The sequence below is a fragment of the Pristiophorus japonicus genome, chromosome 11 (genome assembly GCF_044704955.1).
Source record: "Pristiophorus japonicus isolate sPriJap1 chromosome 11, sPriJap1.hap1, whole genome shotgun sequence".
NCBI classification, from domain to species: Eukaryota; Metazoa; Chordata; class Chondrichthyes; family Pristiophoridae; genus Pristiophorus; species Pristiophorus japonicus.
In genome coordinates this window covers 124,968,301-124,990,099 of record NC_091987.1, presented here as the reverse complement: position 1 = coordinate 124,990,099, position 21,799 = coordinate 124,968,301, and the positions used below count along the sequence as shown (strand labels likewise).

The 21,799-nt window shown below is 45.3% G+C and overlaps 1 protein-coding gene across 2 annotated transcripts in view; it reads left to right on the top strand.

The window, feature by feature from the left end:
* Positions 1–2,961, top strand: part of LOC139276261 (H(+)/Cl(-) exchange transporter 4) — a 126,358-nt gene extending 123,397 nt beyond the window's left edge. For both annotated transcript variants that reach the window (XM_070893992.1, XM_070893993.1), the window contains one exon: positions 576–2,961. In XM_070893992.1, the coding sequence (XP_070750093.1) occupies positions 576–666 (91 nt within the window). In that variant the 3' untranslated portion in view covers positions 667–2,961. The remainder of the gene's footprint in view (positions 1–575) is intronic.
* The last annotated feature ends 18,838 nt before the right edge of the window (positions 2,962–21,799 follow it).

The window sequence follows — 21,799 nt, the reverse complement described above, 5'->3', positions numbered from 1 at the left end:
CACGCATGCACGGTCATGGTTTCAAATCAGACCACACTACAAGTCGTGACACTGACTTCAGTAAATTTGGTAATTTGTGGGCTATCACTAGTAAAATATCCCTAAAAAAACTGCCGGATTATCGTAAAAACTCAACTGGTTCAATTAAGGTCTCATAGCAAAGGGAAGCAGCCACCCCTGGCTTGGCCTACACATGACAATACATGGTTGACTTGTAATGCCCTTTGAAGTGGGCATCTTGGGATGGTCAATAAATGCAGCCTTGCCCTGGTAAAGCCTTTCAAAACACATGCCCACTCCAAATCATCATCATAGGCAGTCCCTCGGAATCGAGCAAGACTTGCTTCCACCCTTAGAATGAGTCCCTAGGTGGCTGAACAGTCCAATACGAGAGCCACAGTCCTTGCCACAGGTGGGACAGTCAGTCGTTGACTCCACTCCAAAACGGTCTGCAGGAAAACACAGGGCTTTCTAATGACAGGTGACACTTGTAATATCTTCTGTACCTTGAACCACATAAATGCACGTCAGTTATTTCACGCTCTTACCGCAAGTATTTTTTCTTTTTCTTGCAGACGTCTCCTGGGCATCTTAACTAAAAAGGATGTACTAAGGCACATGGCCCAAATGGCAAATCAGGACCCTGAGTCGATCATGTTTAATTGACTCCCTCGAGTGCTCGTTGCGCCAGCCTTGCCCAGTTCTGGTTTCAAGAGGTCATGGACAATAGGCGCGGCTGAAGTCTCAGGATGTGGTGGCCTTTGAGTGAACTGAATTCCGATCAGTGGATCAACAACACTTTTGACTTAAAAGCAGACTTGCTCAAGGGATGAGTGATCAGCACTGCAGCGAATTAGAGATGAGGACTGACCCATGTGAGCAGCAGCCCATTGTGTTCTTTCAGAAGTGTGAATAATGAGAAACCAAAAGCCCCGGCTCTGTTAGAAAGTCTGTAGATGATGCATCTTATATTAACACCTCAACTGCTCAGCCTTGTCTAAGAAGTGCGCCCACTAGGGGTGAAATAGTAGAGATTAATAAATACATTGCATGTCGATATTGGTCAGTGATGCACCACACTACAAGTCTACGAACTACCGTACTAGGAAGAATAGGGAAAAGTTCCCAAGACTTTTTGGATTCATGACGTATACACAAAGTATCAGTGTTAATGTCCTTACTTACCCATGAGTTCACAAGGAGTCTGGTCAGGGTGCCTGATTAGCATTAACTTGTGGTCACATCCACATGTTACAGAATGCACAGCACAGAAACAGGCCATTCGGCCTTACTGATCTATGCCCCACATAGTGTTTATGCGCCACATGAGTCTCCTCTCGCCTTACTTCATCTCACCCTATCAACATATCCTTCTATTTTGTTTTCTCCCTCATGTTAATCTAGCTTCCCCTTAAATGCATCTCTGCTATTCACCTCAACCGCTCCATTTGAACATGTACAAGCCTAGTCTATGCAACCAGAATATAACCCTTTTAGCCCTTGTATCACTAGTGAATCTGCGCCGTACCCACTCCAAGGCCAGTATATCCTTCCTGAGGTGTGCCCAGAGCTGACTGCAGCACTCCAGATGGGGTCTAACCTGAGCTTTATACAACGGTAGAATAATTTCCAACATTTCATCAGCCTTTTAAATTATATGTTGAAATATGTAGACAATTTCAGAGGGAGTGAGCTGAGCTGTGCTAAGATCCTGCTAAGATTCTTCAGCGCACCAAGCGGTAAGTTTTACGATCTAACGTTTGCAGAGCTCTGCATGACCAGTTGCACCCCTCGAAGATTTCGGCCTGGGGGTGGTGACTGCGGCCCACAGAGTTTTCCATCCGTTCAAAATGTATGAATGGAAAATCATGTGGAATGCAATCACGGGTGCCGCTCCGATAACACTCCTGTGAAGCGCCGTGGGGCATTTTATTACATTAAAGGCGCTATATAAATGCAGTTTTTGTTGTTGGGGGGGGGCGGGGAGATACCAATAAAAATGGAGCATGTTAATTTCAAACGTAATTGTACTGTAAACAACAGTCAGTGTGTGAAGTTGTGCGAGACTAAGGAGTCAAAAATTGTTCTCAATGCAACAGTATGGGGCACTGGAACACCCTGTAGTTTACGTTGTGATGTTGTAAATTCCTCTGGGCCAGAAGATTCCCTTATTGTCAAAGAGCCATGGACCTTATCCAACAGTGAAGAGTTTACAAGAACAACGTTTATTTTAATCTTTGGGCGCTGTATCAAATAACAATTAATCTTAAGATGTGAGTTCAATATGTTGCTGGGAAAGCAAGTAAAATTGCACAAGATTGTGATAAGTAAGTTTTCTTGGTCAATAACTTTACTAATGATGTACTTCACTGTTAAGATTAAGCTGAACTTGCCAGTATGCAGTGGCTTTTGAACTGCATTGTGTGAATGTTCATGTATGAACTCATGATGTGTTCTTATCCAATTCCTTTCTCTTGTGTTAAACCATTTATTTTAAAACAGTTTAAAGTAGTGGAGAAAGGAATTTGAACAAACATGCTAAATATTCGTACAGCTTAATCTCAAGGTCAATGCCTTGATGGGGATCCTTCAAAAAACATTGTGAAAGTGAAAAGAAAATCGGGTGGGCTACCGATTTGCTTTCGCCTGCTGTGCCCTGCCGCCCCTACGGAGTTCAGCCCCTTGATTTTTCATAACTGTTCACTTTTAGAAAGGTCACGTTTCTGGTATTTAATGATTCAAAACACAATCGCTAATGAAATGTAAGGATTACATTCAACTAACTTCAATGCTTAACTGAGATGAAACCGTGTTCTGTTGAATTGATGGAATATTTGAAAATGTGAATGATTGAATATGCCGTGCTATTTATCTACTTATGGATATATTTATTTGTACTTTACAGGCCAAGGCCAGTGGATTCTCAGCTGGTAATGTAGATATAAAAAGAATTGCATACAACGCACTAATACTGATTATTTTTAAATGCAGATGCCATTTTGAGCTTAAAGCAAGATGAAACAACCCCAGTTTAAAATTGACAGAGGCCAGAGTTGAGGAAGGTGGAGGTCTCAGAGGGTTGTAGGGCTGGAGGAGGTTGTCAGCCGTGGTTCAGTGGGTAGTACTCCCGCCTCGGAATCAGAAAGTTGTAAGTTCGAGCCCCAATCCAGAGACTTGAGCATATAATCTAGACTGACTCTCCAGTATTGCACTATCGGAGGTGCTGTCTTTCTGGTGAAACTTTAAACCGAGGCCCTGTTTGTCATTTCCGGTAGATGTAAAAGATCCCATGCTACTATTCGAAGAAGAGCAGGGGTGTTTTCTCCAGTGTCCTGGCCAATATTTATCCATCAAACAACATCACTAAAACAGATGATCTGGTCATTATCATATTGCTGTTTGTGAGAGCTTGCTGTGCGCAGATTGGCTGCCGTGTTTCCCAAATTATAGCAGTGACTACACTCCAAAAAATACTTAATTGGCTGTAAAGCACTTTGGGATGTCCTGAGATCGTGAAAGACGCTATATCAGGGGTGGGCAGATTTTTCGGTCTGAGGGCCACATCTGGGTATGGAAATTGTACGGCGAGCTGTAAATGCTGAAGAAACGAGCAATTCATGTTCAAACAGGAACACCGCCGTTTTATTTTTAAGTCAACACTGTGTTAAAATAATACTGTTGAACAATGCACTGTTAGAAAATTGCAACATTGAGTTGTTTGTTGATTTTACCACACAACTGTATTGCTACTGTCAGAACACAAATTTTATTATATCTAAAACTTTTCAGTGCACTGCACTACGTAAAAGTTTGGTCGTTTTCCCATTTATTGATGACTTCTTTACATTTAAATCGTAATTAGCTTTGTTGAATCATCGGTAATTCTCCATTTGACTGTGCCAATAACCAAAATATATTCAAACTATTTTAGCTTCAAAGCAAACCAGGAGTTATTTGGCAATTCTTTGTTGATCAATTTAACTCTGAAGAAGAAACATTAAAATAAAGATATTTTACTATTTTTAGTAATCAAGTACTTAAGTAATAGTTATAACGCGATGAAAAGCCCCCGTGGGTCGGTGTGGCGGTGGACAGTAGTTTGCCCGCCTTTGCGGTAAATAAATACAAGACAGAGAGGTCAGATAAACAAAAAAGAAGCTGGCTCTGACCAGAGATGAATTGGCCGTGAAAATAAACAGCACAGGGCATCTTGGTGTATGTGATCAAATGCGCCTGCCTCAGAACTCCCCCTGCCGCTGACCCTGTCAAAAGTCGCAGAGTCAGGGAAGATCCCTTTAATTTTCTCTGTCCGATGCTTTCCCTGGGAGGGGATAATTTGGGGTGCTCGCCATTGCAGCAAGGCCAGACGTTCTGGCAGAGGTGGCACAGCTGGGTGGAAGTTGACCTACTTTAGTTCCAGATCTTCAGGGGTCGGGACCGTGATTGGCTCCCACATCCACCACTGAGTCGGCCATCATGTCCGGCTTCACGAAGCAGACACCTGCACCGATCGTACGCCAGATCACTCTGAGGTCCTGGGAACTTCCAACATAGGGCGTCCCCATCTCGCCCCCACTTATGACCATGGTTTTGCAAGGGGCAGGCAGTGGCTCTATCTCACGAGACCATCATCAAAACTTGGGACAAAACTGGCAGCCAGCGTATCGGGGTTCTGCCTTTCAGCTTCTGCATGTTCTGGCAGATTCCCGCCAGATTTCTGCCGCAACAGTCATGGATTTTTGGGGGACTGTACATTTTGAAAATACAAGTGTTGAACTGTGACGAGAGAGCATGTACTGAATTTTATGTGATAGCAACGAAGTGTAACAATACATGGAGCTGCCCATACTTCACCTATAATCATACAGCGGAGTGACTGATAGTTTAGACTGCATGCCAGGTGACCACTACTGCAAAGATGCCAAGGCTCAATAGACAGTTCCCATTCTCGAGATGTGACCCTCACTGGAAAAGGCTGGCATTTATTGGCCATCCCCAGTTACCCTGAGAAGATGCTAGTGGACCTTCTTACTAAACCACTGAGTGTCTTGCTAAGCCACTTCAGAGAGCAGCTAAGAGTTAACCATGTTGGTGTGGGACTGGAGTCACATATCGGTCAGACTGGGTAAGGACGGCAGGTTTCCTTCCCTAAAGGACATTAGTGAACCATTTGGGTTTTATTTGAACACATTACTGCTAATGACCTTGAATCAGAGCCAAAAATGTCAAAGTTGTTTGAAATATGAAGTCGCCCTCCCTCCCCCCTCCCCCCTCCACAAAAGGAAAACTTGAGATGATCCTGGGAATGTCCAGCTATCTCATAGAACTTGCTGCAAGACAAAGGCAGGTGATGAAACCTCTACAAAATCTAATGAAAAAGGAAAGTACTTTTTACCACCCTATCTTGGTAACTTCCTACAACCCTCCGCGATTTTTCCATTCTCCAGTTCTGGCCTCTTGTGCCTCCCGGATTTCCTTTGCGGGCCATACCTTTGGCTGTCTAGGCCCCAAGCTCTGGAATTTCCTCGCTAAACCTCTCTGTCTCTCCTCCTTTAAGGGGCTCCTTAAAACCTACCCCTTTGACCAAGTTTTTGGTCACCTGTCCTAATGTCTCCTTCTTTAGCTCGGTGTAAATTTTTGTCTGTTTATGCTCCTGTGAAGCAACATTTTAGTATGTTAAAGGGGCTATATAATTGTAAGTTGTTGTTGTAGATGGGATGCCATCGCTGGGTCAAAATCCTGGAACTCCCGCACTAACAGCACTGTGGGAGTACCTTCACCACATGGACTGCAGCATTTCAAGAAGGCGGCTCACCACCACCTTTTCAAGAGCAATTAGGGATGGGCAATAAATGTGGCCTTGCCAGCGATGTCCACATCCCGGAACAAATTAAAAATAACATTAAAGATCTTTTGAGGAAACAAATGATCTGATCACAAAATCTCCAGGGCCACTGTTACAGTATTTTGCTAGATGAGATCACATGACAAGGTATATCACCAAATTGGGTTAAGTGTCCATAATCCTTCAAAATGGCCAACCGTGGCTATCACTTCACTTGCCCTGACTGAAGGCTGTACAAACGTAGACAGAGATATTATCTGTTGGGAAAGTTGCAGCATATATATGGCTATTGGGTCAAAGGTAAAACTGACCACATCATGAATGAATGACTTGGATTTATATAGCGCCTTTCACGACCACCGGATGTCTCAAAGTGCTTTATAGCCAATTAAGTACTTTTGGAATGTAGTCACTGTTGTAATGTGGGAAACTTCAATTGATTGTTATTACCATGGATAGCAATCTCGCCTATTTTGATATGATTGGATTTTCTGAGCTCTTGCCCATAGTCCGGTACATTGCGTGTCACAAGTGCCCATACAAGGCCCATTCTGAGGTCCACTCATAGCATTCAAAGTATTTGGACAAGTACTTGGGAAAATCTACCCTAATGGTTTTGTTTACTGTGTCATAAAGAGTATTTAATATATTTACAGTCGTATCTTTGATACTGTATCTGTAGTCATTCCCAATTGTGTCCAGTTATTTCCCTTTAACAGGAAATGTACCTGAAAGTAATGCAGAGTAATTGGGTGTTAAACGGAGGCAAAGCACACTAACCCAGCAGTCGAATGCATCCATTGCCAAATTTGTGGGGCTGATTTTTTTTTAATGTAACTATTTGTACTGCACTTTTTTGACAGACAGGCGACAAGCCCCACCCCTGTCAAGCTCCGCCTCCTCCCCTCCCAGCCCGAATCATTCCATCCACGTGCCGAGAAGCAGGACCTGAGGCCCCCGACTCTTTCTCTCTTCCCCCTCCCTCCTCGGCCTGCGTTGGCCCGAGAGCGATGGTTCTGGGTCTAAGAGTGACGGGCATGGGCCTGAGGGAGGGGAAGAGAGAAGCTGGGGGGGAAAGAGAGGGAGGCTGGGGTGGGGGAGGCGCAGAGGGGGGCTGGGTTGGGGGGGTAGAGAGAGGCTGAGGGGAAGAGAGGGAGGCTGGTGAGTGAGAGAGAGGGGGAGGCTGGGAGGGGGGCACAGAGAGAGAGGGAGATGCTGGGGGGGGGGGAGAGAGGGAGATGCTGGGGGGGGAGAGAGAGGGATGCTGGCGGGGAGATAGAGGGAGGCTGGGGGCAGAGAGAGAGGCTGGGGGAAGAGAGACTGGGGAGGGAAGAGAGGGATGCTGGGTGGGAAGAGAGAGAGAGCCTGGGGGGGAAAGAGAGAGAGAGAGGCTGAGGGGCGGGGGGAGAGAGACGTGGGGTGGGGTGGAGGGGGGGTGGGGGAGAGATATGGGTGGAGTGGGGGGGAAGACGGATCACGTTCTTCCAACCCCCTACAGGGGACATCGTTGGAGTGGATGACATCCAGAAGTCACGACACTTTCACTATTCACTTCATACCCAATAACCTGTTAGCAATCCGTACACAATGCCTGCCCTATCTTTGGTGGTGTGGGGGATGGGGAGGGATGTATTTAGACTGGAGTAAGGCACTTCGGCTGGGGGAGGGATGTACTTGGACTGGGGTAAGGCACTTCGGCTCGGGGAGACATGCACTTCGGCTGGGGTAAGTCACTTGGGCTGGCCCATGCTGCCTTCTGGGGAGCTCTGTCCTCTGTCACATCAGGAAGTCAAAGTGGATCGAGTTACAATTTGCAAAGTCAGTGAGACCTTGGGATGGGCGGTTCCAGTTACACCTTCCTGTGAAACTTCAGGGTGTGGCTTATCATCCAAGGGGACCAATCAGAGACAAAGGGTGGAGCATGGTGGCCATTTTTGCAGTACAAATAAGCGCATCCTTTTTTTTTAGGCATCTGAAAAAGATGTTGGGGCCTTGACTATGTAAATTAGAAGTCTAGTGCTTGTTAAAGAATCACTTTGACAAACTGGTCACCCCAGGAGCAGGTTAAGTACTCCAGGAAACACCCCACACTGCACTCAGGATTCTTCCACTGCTCCCACGACTACCAACCAAAGGCATGTTTTTGGAATTTGTTTTTCAAAAACACCTTCCTATGGAGCCAGGAGAAACAGCAGTGCTCCCTTAGTTCACAGGAGTCGGGATCGCATCCTCCCCTCTCCAACCTTCCTTCCTGGGGTTTACCCGAGAGCCACTCCAGGCAGGCAGCCTAAACTTTAAATAAAAACAGAATATGCTGGAAATACTCAGCAGGTCAGGCAGCATCTGTGGAGAGAGAAACAGAGTTAACGTTTCAGGTCGATGACCTTTCATCAGAACTTTTACCTGAACTTGGCGTCTTTTGTCTCCACAGGCAGCTTGCCCCAAGTATGCAAAAGAGGCCCAAGAACCAATTTCTCGTCACCCTCGGGCCTTTTGCTTCAGGATTGCATGCTGCTTCTGCTGGGGATTACATTCTATCCCATTGAGTTTAGAGTATGTCTGTCTATGAACATTCAAGTAAAGGAGGGAGATGCAATTGAGCAACTTGCATTCTCTGTGATGGATGTGTTTCACCTGTCTCTAGATTGTTTAGTTATCCTTGTCAATAGTGTTGGGGACTTCCTGTTGTGAGGTCAACAGCAATCAGCTTGTGTGTGTGGCTCACTGAAACCGGAAAACCTCACAATCCTCAAAGTAAAACATCTGAAGCTGTATTGGGCTGAGTTAGCCACATGGAGCGTAGTTGGCAGTGATAAAGATTCAGGCATGCAAAAGCAAAATATAACCACTGCCATTTTACCTCCTCCCTTCCCACTATCCAGGACCCCAAATACTCCTTCCAGGTGAAACAGCGATTTACTTGTACTTCTTTCAATTTAGTATACTGTATTCGCTGCTCACGATGTGGTCTCCTCTACATTGGGAAGACCAAGCGTAGATTGGGTGACCGTTTTGCGGAGCATCTCCGTTCAGTCCGTAAGTGTGACCCTGAGCTTCCGGTCGCTTGTCACTTTAATTCTCCACTCCATTCCCATTCTGACCTCTCCGTCCTCGGTCTCCTACACTGTTCCAACGAAGTTCAACACAAGCTCGAGGAACAGCAGCTCATCGTTTGTTTAGGCACTTTACAGCCTTCTGGACTCAACATCGAGTTCAAGAATTTCAGAACGTAACCGCTGCCAATCTATGGCTCCCTCCCCCCCACCGACCCCCTCCCCGCCCCGAGCCTGTTTCTTTTTTTCTCCTTGTCTCTAATGGCAGCTGGTCATTATCCCACCATTCACACCCTATCTTGATTAATGTTTTTCTAACTTCTATCATTACCACAGAAACATAGAAAATAGGTGCAGGAGTAGGCCATTCGGCCCTTCTAGCCTGCACTGCCATTCAATGAGTTCATGGCTGAACATGAAACTTCAGTACCCCATTCCTGCTTTCTCAATATTCGGCCATTTCAATTCGGCCCATCATCCCTTTTATCCTTTTATCTCTATAATCTCTCCTGTCTTCCAATCTATCACAGATCTTCCCTTTTGTTCTTTCTTCCCCTCCCCTTTTCAGTGCTTGTTAAAAATGTGCTCTTTCCAAACACACTCCAGTTCTGACGAAGGGTCGTTGACCCAAAACGTTAGCTCTGCTTTCTCTCCATAGATGCTGCCTGACCCGCTGAGATTTCCAGCATTTTCTGTTTTTATTCAAGATTCAGGCATGTATTGACCATGCTTTGAAATCAGATTCGGTAAAAGACAGATGTCCAATTTTCAATGTTTACAGCTGTCTTGTAAATTAAGGTACAATATTCTCAATTACTTTATAATTATTTGACTAATATCTCATGGGTGACATAAGGTTGGCACTTGTGGTTGTCAGTAAAATGAACATGATTAATCAAATATTGATCCAGCAAATGCTTTCAGCTGTACAGGCTCACAGCCTGAGCAATGCGCTGTAAATTCACTGACTGTATCATTACTGCTCGAGACAGAACATGTCTTTCTAAACCAATTAGCGCAAGAAAAATCCCACGTTAATTAGTGTGACCTTTCATTTTACGTGTGCAGAAATCTGATCAACTCGGGCTTCTTTTGATAGTTTATGCTTATTGCATACTCGATCATGTCTGGCCTGAGAGTGCAAAACAAAGTATGGTAGTAGTGATAGAAAGAAACAATTTGGTTAAAGGTCTTCACACTTGGGGATGTGCAGTCGTCTTGATGTGTGCCTCAAGGTATCAAACAATCTCTGTGCTTGTACAAGTGATCACTGGACCTAATCTTTTCAAGAGATTGGGTGTTCCTTTAGCAACAGTTCTGAGTCATCACTTCGCATGCACTCCATAAGTTGTGGAAGTGGAACCATTAAACTGTTGCATTGCATACATATGTATTGTGGAAGTTATCATTGATGTACTTTGTTGTGTAGCCAAGAGAACACTCTACATTCTAGTTAACATCAACCGTAGCACGGACAAACTTGATGTTGCCATTAGGTTCCGAGAAAGAAGATGGCCCATTCCCTGAACTATAGTCATCACCTTGACTCGCAGAAAGTCGACCAATTGGCAATGCTGCAATGGCCACAGATTAATAGCCATGTTTTGTCTTTGAGAACCTCATGAAAACCTTTGACGAGGGCAGCACATTATTCTCACCTGGGAAGAAGCACAGGAACAATGGGACTCAACGCAAAAACCTATTCATTAAGCCAAGTCTGATGATTTAAGTTGTCACCAAATGAAATTTGCATTTGTGTAGCTGTTGTACATGCACTGTTTAGGTCTGCTTTAGATATTCTCTTGTGCTAGCATCAATTTTCTCTCCTCTAAACGGACCTGTGTCCCTTCTAATCAGGAGCTTACTTTTGTTAGCTAGTATCTATGGGACTGGAGTCACATATAGTGGGCCAGACTGGGTAAGGACGGCAGGTTTCCTTCTCTAAAATATATTAGTGAACCGGTTGGGTTTTTAATGACGAAACAACAGCTTCACTATCACTTTTACTGAAACCAGTTTTTTTTATTTCCAGATTCTTAAACTGAATTGAAATTCTCCATCTGCCATGGTGGGATTTGAGCTCAAGTTTTCTGGAACATAACCACTACACTCACATTATAACTTTAACATCAAGCTATTGAAAATGTTGGTTTATATTATTACACCACAAAATGTCCACATTAAAATATTCGAAGCAGCTATTGGATCAGTTAGAAATGATAAAGAGATCCATTTTCTTATATGTTAAGTATGATGAACGCTTCTGTAAGGGGAAGAATTTCAGCATGGGTTTTATCATGTCCACTAGTGTTTGTGTGTGTGTGAGAATTTGTGTTGACCTGATCACTCATTATTATATCTGATCAATATATTGCACTAGTTATATTGCTTTTATTGCTCTAAATGAGCATTGAATGCTCAATGTAGGGCAAATTCATTGGGAAATGGTTAATAATTCATTGGATTTAGGATATGAATTTTGGTCATGATAAATAGAGCACTGAAACTTTGTTAAATGCCAATGTATAATGCAAACTTGACCATGTCATTACATAGCCTATGGTGAAAATGTCCTGGATTCATAGGGGCCGAAATTCACCCCCGCCAGAAACAGGATGCACCTACCAATTTTTGTTGTGTTCTGGTCGCCGCAATCGATGCGGCGGCCCATCCTGCGAAATTCTGCTCTTTGTCATTTTTTTTCGAGTGGGACAAAGGTTGGTCATAATGGGGGAGGAATTGGAGGTGGGTACTGAGTGATGTCATTGCGCTGGCAGGTCTCTGCCCTTCAGTTAAAGGGGAGAGCCGCTACTTCAGTTAAAGGAGAAAGCTCTGCAGCTTTTTAAGTTAGGTCCACTGGGCCACCGGGGAGGGTTTCGGCCGGGCCAGCGGCCTGGCACCCAAGAGGGGGTGCCAGGCTACCTGTTAGCGGCCTGGCCGAACCTGGGGGCATAACTGTCGGTCCCTCCTGGCAGTTGGCCTGGATAAAAATAAGATGGCGGCCGTGGCAATGCACCCTCCCCTTTAATGGCCGCCGCACCATCATTTCACACACCGTGCACCGACAGCAAAAGCTGTTGGGAGCACTGAGCGGCAGCCGAAGATTTTTCCAGCTGAACTTTGCTTCCGGGGCGGGACATCAGCGGTGCGCGCTCTGATGAAGCACTTGGGAAGCTTCGGCAGTAGCGTGATGGATATGGTCACTGCCGGAAAAAACCCTGAGGAGAGTTTCGAGAGCGTTGCCCAGTCCGCCGCAAGTCGGTGGCCATTTGACACCGTCCTGTGGCCGCCGCCTTCTGCCGGCCAAAGGCTTTATTGGGAGGCTGAATTTCGGCCCCATGAGGTGAGGAAACTTATCTCAAATATCCACATATAGTTGGTACAAAAATCATAGGTGTTAAAACTGGCAATGCAAATTCCTGATGGCAGCATTTCTTTGTTGTTGAAAGCGTATCAAATTTAATTTTGCTTTTAAAATGAAATTTAAACCAGCAAGATATAGGACCAAAAATCGCGATCTCCACGTACCCGTAGAAGCCCTGCAAGTTCCGGGTTTAGGCGCGTGATGCGCATGTGCCTAATTCCAGCACTTGGTAACTGTCAAAATTTCTTTTGATAGTTCCAACGCAACCCCGGGAGAAGGGCCTTCGCGGGCAGAGATTTGGGCTATTTGCGAATGTCCATCAAACTCTTACGTTTGGTAAAAGCAGTCATAAGGCTTAAGGGTAGAAATTGGCCTGCCTTGCACCTGTTTTTTCGGCAATATTTCGCCTTTTTTGACGTTGAAAGGTGTTCACCTAAATTGACCCAAGTTGTGCGCTGGCAGTTTTGAAATACTGCTGAAAATCGGACCGCCGTCATGCAACGTCAAAAAAAAGTGATATCGCTTTAAATTGGCCGTTCGGCGCACCCGTATTCTGCCGAAAAACAAACACCCGAGAAAAGCTTGCGTTGCAGCCCCAGAAACAGCGGTAAGTATGGAGACCTGCAAAAAAGGTAAGCTAAAGTTTTTATTTTTTAATTCTTTTGCAGCGATTGCTTAGTTAAGGGTCTGCTTATACCAAATGTAAGAGTTTGACGACATTACGCGCCTAAACCCGGAACTTGCGGGGCTTGTAAATGTTTTGTGATTTTTTAAAAATTTTAATAAAAAAATTTTTTGTGTGTGTTTTCCCCCTCCGAGGGCCTGTCTTTTTATGGTAATCGGCCTCGGACTAAAGTTGGCGAGGACCACCGTTTCCACCGCAAATCTTCATGCAACGCCGATTTTTACCGTCGGGGCATTTTGTTGCCAATTTTACTCCTTTTAAAAAAAAGCGGTATTTGTAATGGTACTTTTGCACAAAAATGCTGAAAAAATAACGCGATTGCCAAAAGAAAAATTTCTGGCCCAATGAGTTTTAAAAGATAGAAAAATAAAATTTTAGCAATAATTTTTATATTAAAATTATTAAGGTATGTTTATTTTTACCCCTATTAAAATGTATTTAAAACATTTCCAAAAAATATATTTTTGTCTATACACTTAATTCAATTTCAATTAATTTTAAACATGTGAAGTGTTTTTCTTATTTAATTAAAAAGATTGTGTTTTGCGGGGTATCCCCATTCATAGAAACAGGAATCTCTGTACAAACGGAACTCACCATCACTGTGAATGGGGATATGCCATTTTCATTGGTTGGTCCAGCCCATGTGATCCCAGGCTGCACATACACTCCTGGAATACGTGAGCCTCTGCGCTGGGCTGTGCATGGAGGTCTTGTAGTGCAAGTGTTTGTTCCACCTAGACCACCAGCTACATTCGTAAATATATTTGTGGTCGGAGGCATCCATCTGTGAGAAGCCTCTGCCCGCAAATTTTGGCCCAATATTCTAGATTCTTCAAATTAGCCTGTGCAGTGGTGCTTTTTGGACCAAGGTTCAGGATGGAACTTAAATGTTCCATCATGTCTCTGTCATTTCACTTGATAAGTTCCCCAACTGAGAACGGGAACTAAATGTTCTGTGTAGAGGAGATTCTGTGAGGATGAAATCTGTCTAGTGCAGTAGCGCAAAACGTGTGATAATGAATCGCGGCCCGCTTGATATTAAGCAACACCCTTGATTTTAAAGTTCTCATCCTTGTTTTCAAATCCCTCCATAGCCTCGTCCATCCCATCTCTATAATCTCCTCCAGCCCTCTAACCCTCTGAGATATCTGCACACTGCCAATTCTGGCCTCTTGCATCTCCCCGATTTTCATCGCTCCACCACTGGTGGCCTTGCCTTAAGCTCTAGAATTCTCTCCCTAAACCTCTCTGCCGCTCTACCTCTCTTTACTCCTTTAAGATGCTCCTTAAAACCTATCTCTTTGACCAAGCTTTTGGTCATTTGCCCTAATTTCTCCTTATGTGCCTCGTTTGGTTTGATAGCGCTCCTGTGAAGCACCTTGGGACGTTTTACTATGTCAAAGGTGCTATATAAATGCACGTTGTTGTTATTATTCTTCTCTGTTGACTTCAATGGAGAAGAAATCTGACTCCCGATCCATGATCGCCTGTTTTGAAACACCACCCAGGACTGATTCCACCCCTGTACATTTAAAACAGTTTTGTTTGCTGTTATGTCACATTGATTTTGGACATTGAATGATATTGACACAGGACAAAATCTAGGGAGCTGTTACGAAAGCACTAAGCCATAATGGGTCAGTGGAGATACAGCTAAAGATTGAAGGTAGGATAAAAAGAATGACGGATTTGGCTGATTCAAGTTAGTGGATAATTCCGCACTGTCTAACCAAAAGGCTTTAGTCACTACATACTTTCCCCATTGAACTGAAGTGACACAAGTTTAGACAAGAGTATCTCTTCTCATGATTCTTCAAAAGATCAAGAGATTCTCACAGATAATTAACCAAACTCTTGTGAGTAAATCGGTAAGACGAAGGGCCATGTTGTCATCTATACTTAAGATACAATTGGGCCTGAAATTGGTGAAAGCTAAGTTCCGCCCAAGTACCGTCCAAAGGGCCACTGAGATCCTGATGGTACTTTGGGCAGAAGTTTCACGAAAAAATCTGGGAAAGACCGCCCAGCAACAAAAATGGGACTTACGCGCCAAATCTGGGTGGCAGCGGGCGGTAGCTCCCATTCTGGGCGGCAAATGCAACCCTCGGCAAAGTACCGCCGAGGAATGTGTCGGGCCCAGGGAGGGGGGAACTGCTAAATTAAAACCACTAGAAATCCTTCAGGGGACCCCATCCACCTGAATCCCTGCAAAAAAAAAATAAAGAAAAGAAGTGGACTAACCCTTTTTTTGCAGGTCCTCATACTTAAACGTTCAGGTCAGACCTGCCTCCACGCAGCGATCTTTTCCCCAGCTGGAGCCGAGGACCGCCCGGACCAAACTGGCAATGCAGCGGGCGGGATAACACTTCTGGGTGTTGCACGCTGGCGCACGCCAGTGGACGGTACCCAGCTGTCTTCTCTCCCCGCTGGCGGGAGGCTTCCACCAAACTCGCTCGGAGGCGAGACCGCCGAGAAACAAGGAGAAAACTCAGCGGCAGTGGACGGTAAGTCCACCAATTTTGGACCCATTGATGTTGCTTCTGATCCTGATAGGTTAATACCTTTCTGCTTATCACAAATACTAATGAAATAAGCTGGCTTTATCTCTTGTTTACTTGTTATAAAGTGCACAGACACTGTTTTTAACATATAATCGATCCATCATGAAACAATGCAGTCTTCATTTTTGAAATTAATGCAATTTAAAAAAAAAAACTGTGGGCTCGCTTTGAGTTTTTAAGCTGTATGTTGAAAGGTCAACAATAGCTGGAGGGCAGTAGAAATCTGGAATTCATTTCCCCCAAAGCCTGTGGATGCTGGGACAATTGCAGCTTTCAAGACTGGGATGATTTTTGTTGGCTAAGGGTGTCAAGAGATATGGAGCAAAGATGGGCGAATAGGATTGAGGTAAGGATCAGCCATAACCTCACTGAATGGTGGAGCGGGTCAAGGGACTGAACGGCCCACTCCTGTTCCTGCCATGTATATCGTGTGTTGCCACGTGTTTCTTGTGTATGTAAACGATTCTCACTATCTAAGTGCTTCTGTACAAACCCTTAATAAGTGGATACTAAGTACTCTATCTGGAAGTGTAAACTGAGCCAGTAATTGCTAAAGCAAAATTGCTCTAGCCTGTAAAATGAATAAATAAACTGGAAAGCAGATTGTTTTTAAGAAGGTGTATTATTTTGACTCATCATTGAGGATCAATATGCTACTCTAATTCCGAGGTTTCGGAGAATAAATTATGGCCTAGAAACTGGATAAGGCCCGAAAACGAGCATGGGTATAATGATGCTAGATGCTAATTGAAATGACAGCAGCGTGTAGCCCAGCGCTGAACACGTGTTGAGTGGCTGCATGCCTCAGTAGGGGGCTCAGGTTCGTGCAAGGCTAGCACCAATTAAAGCTAGCCTGCACTTCTTAAAACCAGCCTGCAACTCAAAGAGGAGGTGCATTCTGTCTGCAGGTACTGGAAGTCATTGTAGAGGAGTGTGTGACCTACAGGAAGAGTGAAAATGTGCAACTTGGCAGAGAGAGGGCTCCCAGGTTTTTTGATGCAACACTCGAGGCCCTTGTGCAGGAAATGGACAGGAGAAGTGAGGTCCTCTCTCCACAGAGGGCCAAGAAGTCCTCCAAAGACATGCTGGGAAGGGAAATAGGAGCAGATAGTTGTCACTGTCAATGCAAGCAATGTAGCCCTGAGGAACTGGGTGCAGTCCGGTAAGAAGTTTAATGACCTCACATGAGTGCTCAAGATGAGTGAATTCACCACTAGCACCGCTACACCACTAGCCTCACACATTGCTCGATGCACCATACCCCTATCACTCACCCACCAACAATGTCTAACAAACACGACTCATACCTCACATTCATGGCTTCGGCTCACCCTCACACACTTAGCACAGCAGCTGGACATTGAGGGAGTGAAATCCCTTCCGGTTGTGGTACATCTCTGAATTGAAGCGACGTGTGTGTAGTCAACGCCACCCTGCGCCATGGGGAAGCGTTCTATCCCAGCGTAGCCGTGTGCTCACTCTGCCTGCTTCTCTTTGGCAAGAGAAAATGAAATGTATTCATGTCTCTTTACATACAGAGCCTTGGTCACTCATGAAACAGTGAACGCGAGCTGTGAGATATTGCAAATGTCACCTGCTCCAGCCTGGAAGCAGCACGACGCATAGAAATTCATGGCCACGCTCAACTTCACAGCCACAGCAATGCCATCCTCACCCCTGCTCTGAGGCTGCAGGTCTGCCTGCAACAGGTGGCGGATTTCAGTAAGCACTTCCTTAGTGAAGCGGAGACGTGACATGCACTGTTCCTCACTGAGGTTCAGGTAGGAGAAGTGCAGCCTGAAGACCCTGGGTGGATATGGCCTCTGCTGACAGCCTTTTCCCCCTTCTTGCTCTTCGAGCAGTTGGCCTCATCTGTGTCGGTTCTGCTCATTCTCCCTGTCATGCTGCAGGCCAAGGGGGATACAAACTACAGCACCCATGTCTGGGAGAAACTGGTCTGAGCAGAAGTCTGGAAATAACCTGCCACACCACTCCCTTGAGACTTCAGCAACTTCAAATAAGACATCAAACCAAGAAACACCTCTACAAACTGACCAAGGGCCAGTAGAAATCAATCAGCAATGAATCCAAAAGTGGGTGATGATTCCTTTAACCAGGGCTGGCAGGGGTTCCTTCCTGCTGCTGAACGCATGTTCAGCTCTGAGTCTTTAAGAGCTGGAGTGTTGAGTTCGAAAAAGGCAGTGCTGGTGTCAAAACAGCGTTACACGTTGACTGACATCACAACCTGCGTACTCTGCATAGTTCCAGCGCATGTGACCTCACCAAAATGGCAGGACCGGCTATATGCAATGTGTGGCGGGAGCACCACTGCATGTCAGCCCTATACTCAAAGACTAAGGGCTGGATTTTCGGTCTTCTGCCGCCCCTGTTTGCGCGCCGAAGGGACGGCAATGGCGGCGATAAGCACTTCCGGGTGGGCTTCTGGGTGATTCGGTGTCGGTTTCGAGGGGGCGCGGAGCATTCCCACCCGGAAGAGGTGAGCCGGTGTGCAACGGCTCTGGTTGCGACACTGGCTCGATTTTTAGCTGCCGCCTGACACGTAACACCCCGCAGCGCCCCCGGTGGGAACACCCTGCAGCGCCCCCGGTGGGAACACCCCGCAGCGCCCCCGGTGGGAACACCCTGCAGCGCCCCCGGTGGGAACACCCCGCAGCGCCCCCGGTGGGAACACCCTGCAGCGCCCCCGGTGGGAACACCCCGCAATGCCCCCGGTGGGAACACCCTGCAGCGCCCCCGGTGGGAACACCCCGCAATGCCCCCGGTGGGAACACCCTGCAGCGAGGTAAATAATGTCAACCTCGAGTAAGTGTGATTGGTTTTTTTTGCGATTTATGTTGTGGTGGCGTGAGTTATGTATTGGGAATGTTTTTGGTGTTTTTTTCAGGTTCCACCTCCCCCGCCCCCCCCCCCCCCCGTCGAGGCCTCTCTTAGGGAGCTCCAAGGCCAGTCGTTTAGCTCCTGATTTTCACTTGCTCAGCCAGCCTAGTGCTATAAAACAGGTGTGCAACGTGTCCCTTAGGGCTCAGCTCCAAACTCCAGGCCCAGCTGATGAGTTTTGTGGCGGCAGACGCAATCCATTTGCCGGCGCGAAATTTACCGCTCCGCCCGGATTAATGTCGCAACAGAGGCGTTACTGAATTTCCACCCCCAGAACTCTTGTCTCCATTTGTTGAGGCACAAGTAGTTTATCTTAATATAAATATCCATGCGTGTTCAGACAAGAAAATAACCCAAAAAGGTCACTTATGAGAGCTCCAACAGATCAAGGTAGACTCTTGCATTTTCTTCCTATGGTCCGAAAATGCTAATCTTATCATAAGTAGTGATGCTGGCTCAAAACATCTGCCATTGTGGTAAGACAGTGCAACACGCTGAAGCACAGCCATGGCAGTTGTGTCTTTAAGTGCAGCGGTGAACAAAACAGTAACGGGGATTACTTTCCGGACTACACATTCTCATACTCAGCTCCTTCCACTTCAACCTTCCCCAACTGAACTATTTCCCTGCTTTCTAACCTTCCAGGCTGGGAGTCATTCCTGAATGTCCTTAATTGCCTTTAAAGATTTCTTGAGGCTATACCGCCTTGCCTTGGTCATTCTGCCATTTTATACAATTTCTTAAAGCTGTACCCCTGTAGCGGATACAGAGCTTTCAAAGGCCTATGGCTCGCATATCGCCCCTCTCTCACTCTGTTACAATAGTTATACAGTGCCAGCAGGATGCCAGTCTGTCTTCCACTGATATTTTATAATATTTTGCGATACAGTATATGAGTAATTTGAGATATGACATATGGTAAGCAGAGCACGCTTGGGAGGAGCAGGTGACTTTGGGCCTATGGCCCCCAAAGCTTTCCACCACTGGAGTTTTCCTCACTTCATGTCTTGGTCTGTTGTAGACTCATTGAAAGGTATTGATTGCTGTGATCAGTCAACAACTCCATTATCATTGTATCATGTGACTACCAGGATGGTAAAAGGGGAACTAGATGGGCCTTTTCTCATCTGGCAATTCCTATGTTTAACTGAGTAAGTTTCCTGAAGATGCGTGAGACAAGTGGAGAAAGTTATCTCTGCAACATTTTGGGAACAACTACAATAAGTGCATTGTCAAATCAGTTCCACGCCAAATGTTGAACCATTTCATTTGTTCCCTGAACCTGCTTTATCATGGCGTGTAATATTATTCGTTTGAATTCTACGTTAATGAAGGCTTTCGCCTATTTAAAATAAGCAGGAGAATACGTTTGTTGGAATGAACAGGAATTTCATACCATCATGTTTACTAAAATTGCACAGGACCGTTTCATTTCTAATGCTGGAGAAAGAACAGAGGGGATATTGAGCTATTTAACATAAGCTTTTGGTCATCTGCCCCAATATCTCCTCATGTGGCTCGGTGTCAAATTTTGTTTGATCATGCTCTTGTGAAGCGCCTTGGGACGTTACACTATGATAAAGGCAATATATAAATGCAAGTTGTTGTTGTAGATTTACATTAATAAATAGGGCTTTTTGTTAAATCATCTCTGACTCAAGTAGAAGGGAAAACCGTGTCTTGAGATTGGAAGGAGCACAGCTTAAAAATTCTAGATTTTGATTTCAAAATAAACCCGGAACTTCAGATAACATTTTCCTTGTGTTAATCATTGGGTTTCAGAGATCAGAGAGCCACTATCAGAATACTGCCCTGACAGCCAGTGAGATACCAGTATCTGATGGGAGTGGAGTGACGACCTTCCCCGCTCTTCCCCACCTGTATCTAGCCAGGGGTCTGGCTAACGACATAAAATGGGGTCTTCCTTACGAAACGCCCCAGAATACGATCAGCAATGGAAGAAATGGGCTGCCTCATGTGCCATTAGGCACTGAAGAGAGAAGAACCATTGGCACTTGGGTTTGTTCTTGCACAGTGTACATAATGCGTGAGGCCCTTTTAAAGACCCATTTCTGGTGTGACAAGTGTCTAAGTCCCCCTACCTCCCCTTGACAGGTCACAGATCCAGGCAAGACGGAAATGAGCTCTCTAGTTACCTAGGTCCTGATATGGCTCACTCATATTGTACATTAACAATAGCAAAGCACAGACATTTGACTTGACTCAGCATGCCTTCAACTGGCTGCTTCTATCCCCATGACAACAAGCAGGAAATGGATATTAAGCTCACTGAAAGTTAACTGATGCTGCTGTTGTCCAATATGGACTAGATCCATTAGAGGTGGGGGTGGGGAGGAAAAACTTAAGGCAGCGGTGGTGAGAGATCTGTGGCCATGAACCTCCTGGTGAGCAGACAGTAGGGAGGACAACTGCTCTATAATCATACATCAGAACTATAACATGTCTGCATTGCAACTCTGCTGTTTGTCGTTTGATATTGATACTGTGTTTCTGACTCCCTTTTGAAGTTAATTGTAAATATTGCAACTTACAATTTTACAGATGCAGTAAAGAAGTGAGTGAATAGTGTCTGTGCAGGTGATTTTAGGCTGGCCAACATCACTATAATTTTACACATGAGAATCGTGCCTGAGTCACACTCTCGCCCCTGAGTCAGAAGGTCATGGAAGTCCCACTCCAGAGATTTGAGAGCATGATCCAGGCTGACACTCCAGTGTAGTGCTGAGGGAGTGCTACACTGTTGGAGATATTGTCTTTCAGATGAGACTTTAAACCGAGGTCTGTCTGCCCTCTCAGATGGACGTAAAAAGTCCCATGGCACCATTTTGAAGAAGACCAGAAGTTCTCCCCGGTGTCCTGGCCAATGTTTATAGCTCAACTAAAAACAGTTTATCTGGCCATTGTCGCATTGCTGTTTATGGGAGCTAGCTGTGCGCAAATTCACTGCTGGGTTTCCTACCTAACAACAGTGAGTACACCTCAAAAGTACTTATTTGTCTGTAAAACGTTGGGGACGTGCTGAGATCGTGAAAGGTGCTGTGTAAATGGAAGTCTTTCTTTGGTGCAATATCCTCCATAGGCTGCTTGTTCCTGACATCCGTGGACCAACACTTCACACTTTCATTCCGACAAGGCAGTGAGTCAAAATTCTCATTTCCCCAACTGTGATTTCGAGCCTTATGCTGTCTCGAAATGGGTATCGACTGGTACCTCTGGCTGAAATCTTCAAACGTCACTATGATGCAGGTGCTTTTAATTTCACTGTTAACAAAAGCAGTCAGGCTATGCGATCCATGCTCACCCGCATGGAGGAGGAACAAGCAGAAAGCTTCTACATAATCCAAGCATTTCACATTCCATCTAGATTTG